Raw genomic sequence first — 6736 nt, 5'->3', positions numbered from 1 at the left:
GGGGGGGGGGGGGGCTGGAGCCTACATGTTACCTTGGATTTTTGGAAATTGTAACATTTTCCACTGTAAGCACTGTCAATTACACAATGTATCAGCAGCTAATATTTTCTGGCTTTTAAAACTGCAGGTCACCTGTTACTTATCTCAAAAGACTGCACCTGAAAAATTCCTTTTAAACTTTTATTATACTTTTCTACAAGCTATTGCCATTAAATGTTCCCAGCATGGTTATTCTTATAAATCAGTCATATTAGTCACAGAATTCCACATACTAGCTCATGAATGCCTGTGCAACATGTGCCTGTGCAGAAAGGGCTGATTGCTTGGCCACCAGTTCTGCTGCTTGCAGCTTTCTCAATATAACCCATGACATACATTTCATCATCCACTCTCAACTATCAGCTCATCTCACAGTGACCAGGAGAGCATTGTAGCGTCGCGTGATGCTCAGATGTCATCACTCCTATTTCTATTGTACATATTTAGTTACAGTAATCATTAATGAAGCCTAGGTATAGGTGACAGGTTTCCTGCTATCATATGCTGGAAATATATAATACTAATGTATGTACAGTACCAGTCAAAAGTTTGGACACACTGGTTTTTATTTATTTAAAATATTTTCTACCTTGTAGATGAATACTGAACACATCGGAACTATGAAAGAACACATATGACATTATGTTGTAAACAAAATAAATGTTAAACCAGAATATGTTTTATATTTTAGATTCTTCAAAGTAGTCCCGTTTTGCTTTGACAACTTTGCACACTTTTGGCATTGTCTTGACATGGCACACCTGTTAATTCAAAACCATTCCAGGAGACTATCTCATGAAGCTAATTGAGAAAATGCCAAGAGTAGTCTAAAGTAATCTAGTAGTCATTGTCCTATGATTACAGGTTTCTTGCTATCACATGATGTTAATAAATGCCATTTAATTTATACATGTAGAAATTCAGTAATAGCAATCTTTATTATTAAACAAACCCACTTATGAAAGACTGGTTCCCTGCTTGCACATGCTGTGAAAGACCGGCTGCTGGGAGGAGCAGAGCAGCGAGTCAGAAGGCGGGTCAGGCATTGACACGGAAATGGGGTTTCATTATCTATGGTCTGGCGGTGTGTGAAGGAATGAGCTGTGCTTTTGTGGGTCTGAATGATTAGATGCAGGTAAGCCATTCCCTGCTATCAGGCACACTGCATGGAGAAGTGGAAAGACAGAGGGAGAGTGAGGGCAAGCAAGTGGGGGCAGCTGAGGCTGGGGGTCCTGACAGGACACCTGAAGCTCTTCAACAGGAATCAACACAAGATTTATGCAACCACAGTTGCTCGAAAGTTGACTACATCAGATTGAACTGTGGGTTATCAGGAGCTCTCTGCTCCTGGATTTCAAACTGGGCCAATGTGGTGGCTTAGTCACAATCTTTCTCTTTCGTTACGAACACAGTTCTGTAAAATGTTGTATTTAAGACGAAAACAAAAAAGGTGTGACATTGCTGAGTCTGTTCTTGTTTTAGGTTTGCGGTGATTAATTTAAAAGTTTTACAAACGTTTTGTGAGGCATCGGACCCCTGTTCAGTGCTCTCCATTTGCATAAAGTAGCCGCTGTCTTTAGTTTGTTCAAATGAGCACTGGGCAATGTGACACTGAGCCTCTCAAAATGTAATGCAATGCTACCAGAATACATGTCACTCTGTCTAAACTAGACAGTGAGTGGGAAGCACTAAAGTGATAGATCCTGTGAACACATACCATGGTTTAACGATATCTAGTCGAATAAACTATTTGTGTCGACAGTGGAGTTTTCACATGCGCAGCATCACTCTGCTTTTCAACATTGGATGCTTGAATCTCTGCAAAAGGGACCAACACAGGATTCACCCTCCTATGGTCTCTCAGACATTGGCTGCCTCAGATTGGATTGGATTAGTAACTGCATAGCTTATTTCTTGCCTTAAATTTCTTGTTTCAGATCAGCCAAACCTGCGCAGATTCCATCACTGCACAGTGCAGCCGGTTAGATTTCTGCCCGACTTCATCCCAACATGCTCTGACATCATAATGCAACGATAACTTTGTGAGGGCAAGAGGGCTGCAGTTTTTGCAGCCACACTCCACAGTTCTTCTCCAGTGACGGCACGGCCTCAAAGTATGATAGAAAACCAATCAGCTGATTGGTTTAGGTATTGACTCAACAATATGACGTTTGATAGAAACCTGTCATTTTAGTGCATTTACAGAGAGTTTAGTTTCATATAAATTGATTTTGAAGTTTATTCTAAATGTGTGATTGAGGTTTAGCAGCCGGAGAGGCTGAATACATTCATATTATTCATCATAAACAGCAGACAATATGTAATTCTAGTATGTAGTTGAAACTGGATAAGCAAAATTACATTTGAAAATAAAAAATGGAATATACTGAGATAAAAATTAAGTAACATGTTGTTTTAACAAGAAAAAATGTACATAAGGTACTAACATGGTTCAGACGAGCGAAGAGCAGTATCACTCAATTTTATTTATATAGCACAAGTCAAGACTTTTGGGGGGCATAGCCCTTAATGTGCAGCATGTCATTGCTGTCGTTATTTAACCACGCTTCCTTAAATGTCTTAGTCCACGTCCTACATTCACGCACGTGGGTAATGCTGCCTTGCAGCTCATCTGTTTTGGTGCCTAAAGAGTACACATTGGCAGGATGATCGAGGGGAGCACTCGGTGTTTACATTTCTCCCTGTTCAGTCTGGCTCTAATTCCACCAGTTTTCTTCTTTGCCCTCCTGGTTACCTTCTTTTTTGTTGTAAGTCCTCTTACAAGAGCAGTCCCATAGATTTCCCGTAGGTGGGGACTGCGACCTGCAGCACAAAGTCTCTGGTGTCCGCTGGGATGACTGACTTCACTGTAGTTCGCCAAGATAAACTCCACAGAGAGCCAAAAAAGCAGAAAAAAACAGATCCTGGAAACATCCTTAGTTGTCCATGTTGCTGTTGATGTAAATTGTCTGGCAGCCCCAAAACAATAATAAAAAAAAAAAACAATGGAAAAAGTTGAAATTGCAAAATTAGGAACAAATAGAGAAAAAGACAGGTGGACACATATATACTATATGATATACAACACACTATGTGTATCCAATAGGGACATACTGAACCTTTTTCTGGTATACTATATAGGATGGTTGTGTGGGTTTTGAAACACATCTCATACTTTGACAGCCATTTTTGCCATGATGACATTTTCCTAATCCAACAGTCACCACTGACTACCGTTTAGCGTTTATCTCTTTTTGTTCTTCAAGAACCACTTGTCCTGACAACTTCAAGCTCAACACTGTACTTGTGTTTGTCCTTTTTTAAATCACTGCAGTAGTTTTCTCTGATGCACCACAAGATTTTAATTGAAATATTTACTAGATAGATTCCACATTGCTCTCTTATTTCCAAGCATAAAACATTGTTTGTTAAAATCCTTTTAGAATTTTGCCTCTTTTAGAGCCAGGTCAAATGACTTTATTTTTTGTTTGTTCTTCCTTTTAATTTCAGATTGTTGTTTCACATCCAGACACTCTGTTAAGTGTTTTAAACAGCTGAGATTATTTGACACAAGGGATGTATAGTCATTGTCTGCATGAGTAATCATGATTTATTTTGTGCTGTGGTATAATTTCAGTCGAGGTATATACACACGTGGACAAAATTGTTTGTACCCCTCGGTTAATGAAAGAAAAACCCACAACGGTCACAGGAACAACTTCACTGAAAATAATGTGACCATAGGGACATGTTCAATCAAGGTGTGTCCTCTAATCAGCATCACAGGTGTCTACAAACTTGTAATCAGTCAGTCGGCCTATTTATAGGGATACAAGTAGTCACTGTGCTGTTTGGTGACATGATGTGTACCACACTAAACATGGACCAGAGGAAGCCAAAGAGAGAGTTGTCTCAGGAGATTAGAAAGAAAATTATAGACAAGCATGTTAAAGGTAAACACTATAAGACCATCTCCAAGCAGCTTGATGTTCCTGTGACTACAGTTGCACATATTGTTCAGAAATTTAAGATCCATGCGATTGTAGCCTACCTCCCTGGATGTGGCCGCAGGAGGAAAATTGATGACAAATGGAAGAGATGGATAATACGAATGGTAACAAAAGAGCCCAGAACAACCTCTAAAGACATTAAAGGTGAACTCCAAGGTCAAGGTACATCAGTGTCAGATCGCACCATCCGTCGTTGTTTGAGCCAAAGTGGACTTCATGGGAGACGACCAAGGAGGACACCATTGTTGAAAACAAACCACAAAAAAGCCAGACTGGAATTTGGCAAACTGCATGTTGACAAGCCACAAAGCTTCTGGGAGAATGTCCTATGGACAGACGAGACAAAACTGGAACTTTTTGGCAAGGCACATTAGGTCTATGTTCACAGATGCAAAAATGAAGCATATCAAGAAAAGAACACTGTCCCTACTGTGAAACATGGAGGAGGCTCTGTTATGTTCTGGGGCTGCTTTGCTGCATCTGGCACAGGGTGTCTTGAATGTGTGCAGGGTACAATGAAATCTCAAGACTATCAAGGTATTCTAGACAGAAATGTGCTGCCCAGTGTCAGAAAGCTTGATCTCAGTCACAGGTCATGGGTCTTGCAACACAATAATGACCCAAAACACACAGCTAAAAACACCCAAGAATGGCTCAGAGGAAAACATTGGACTATTCTGAAGTGGCCTTCTATGAGCCCTGATCTAAATCCTGTTGAACATCTGTGGAAGGAGCTGAAACATGGTGGCTGGAGAAGGCACCCTTCCAACCTGAGACAACTGGAGCAGTCTGCTCATGAGGAGTGGGCCAGAATACCTGATGAGTGGTGCAGAAGTCTCGTTGACAGTAATCATTTGGTTGCAGTGATTGTCTCAAAAGGTTGTGCAAGAAAATATTAAGTTAAGGGTACCACCATTTTTGTCCAGGCCTGTTTCATGAGTTTATTTTTTTTTAAATAATTCTGTTGAACCACGGTTCAAAAGCAATGTCTGTTTTTTAGTGGTTAATTTTCATAGAATTTTTATTTATTACTTTTGTCAGATTCAAGTTATTTCTGTGACCATTGTGGGTTTTTCTTTCATTAACCGAGGGGTACCAACAATTTTGTCCACGTGTGTATGTGGTGGACTGTGCAGCTTTTGCATGAACATGAGGTTTTAGGTTGTCAAAATGTATTAGAAGATGATAACATGGACTATGCCACTTGACATTTATGTTGTTTATGTTTATGTTATGTTGTTTATGTTGGAACTTGCACTGTATCATGTTTCACTGTATAATGTTCATGTGGTCACTCCTTCAGATTGACCCCAAAGATTGGCTTCCCCTGGAGTGAGATCAGGAACATTTCCTTCAATGATAAGAAGTTCATCATCAAGCCTATTGACAAGAAATCTCCAGTGAGTAAAATATCATCAAAGATTTTGCACAAGATGACATTTCTAAACCTGAAAACGCTCTATCTTGTTTGAAAAATTTCTTTTTTCCTTCATCGTCTTCTGCAATTCAAGGGTTCTTGTTTATTAAAGTAGAATCAGGCTTTCCAGAGCCCATTGAGTAACATCTGTTTTACCTGTAGCACCACATTTCTCTGTAGTGGAAAAAGAAAACATTCGACATATCTTCAGTCTGAGGTAGCATACAGACGAGGCTTAGCTGCACTCTAAGCAATGCTATAATCCACCAGTCACCCTTTACCAAACATGGAGCAGTCTGTGTCGAACATAAAGCATTCCCTATACTGGCATGATGGAAAGTAACGTAACGTTTATTCAACCTGGTGTATGATATGTCTTTTCTTTCTGAATCTTCTCTCCTGTTTGTTTCTTCTCCAAATTTCAGGACTTTGTGTTTTATGCCCCAAGACTGCGCATTAATAAGCGCATCCTCCAGCTGTGTATGGGCAATCATGAGCTGTACATGCGTCGCCGCAAGCCAGACACAATAGAGGTTCAGCAGATGAAGGCCCAGGCCAGAGAGGAGAAACAACAGAAACAGCAGGAGAGGTACGCAAACAGTAAAATAGTAGTAATGATGTGCAGACTACAGATTTAATGTAGGTTTTGCATGAGTTTCTTTCCTAAATCAGTTTTGCACTGATAAAAACACTGTGACAAAACTATCTCAAATATGACCATAAAGCTTATTTACAATTAAGATTGGAGCCACTTGGTATTTTCTAAAAAAATATTCTGGGCCTGTAATAAGGGCTGAATCAGAATTCACTAATATTGTTTATCAAATTTCACCTCTGTATTAATGTGATGTTAAAGTCCATCATCGTTTTAACAGATCCTGGACAAACTTGATTGTTGCTTGATCTGACAAATATTTTCCCAATGAATATATTAATCTGCCAAAGAATGTCAGAATATAATTGAAATTGTCCATTGCCATTCCTCAGAGTTGAATGATCTCTTTACATCTCTTGTTTTGTTCGACTAGCAGGCCACACCCCAAAGCTTTTCGGCTTACAATGATATAAAACAGAGTAGCTGAAATTCAACATATTATAGAAGCTCAAACTAAAGATTGTTTTTGCAATTGTACTTAAAACAAATTAAAATGAAAAAAAAAAGTCGAAAGATCATTTTAAAACTCAAAACCGTAATTCACCCAAATGCTTAAAAGAAACAAAATTGTCAAAATAAATAGTATATTAGTATTTATTATTATTATTATTATTA

At 39.1% G+C, this 6736-nt stretch overlaps 1 protein-coding gene across 1 annotated transcript in view; it reads left to right on the top strand.

Moving 5' to 3' along the window:
- The window catches only part of ezrb (ezrin b), a 38984-nt gene that overhangs the window by 19175 nt on the left and 13073 nt on the right, over positions 1 to 6736 (top strand). Inside the window, exons 8-9 of the mRNA XM_008279501.1 lie at positions 5353 to 5449; positions 5892 to 6055. Of these exons, the coding sequence (XP_008277723.1) occupies positions 5353 to 5449; positions 5892 to 6055 (261 nt within the window). The remainder of the gene's footprint in view (positions 1 to 5352; positions 5450 to 5891; positions 6056 to 6736) is intronic.

The sequence above is a fragment of the Stegastes partitus genome, unplaced genomic scaffold (assembly GCF_000690725.1).
Source record: "Stegastes partitus isolate 25-593 unplaced genomic scaffold, Stegastes_partitus-1.0.2 Scaffold161, whole genome shotgun sequence".
NCBI classification, from domain to species: Eukaryota; Metazoa; Chordata; class Actinopteri; family Pomacentridae; genus Stegastes; species Stegastes partitus.
This window is presented reverse-complemented; position numbering and strand designations above follow the sequence as displayed.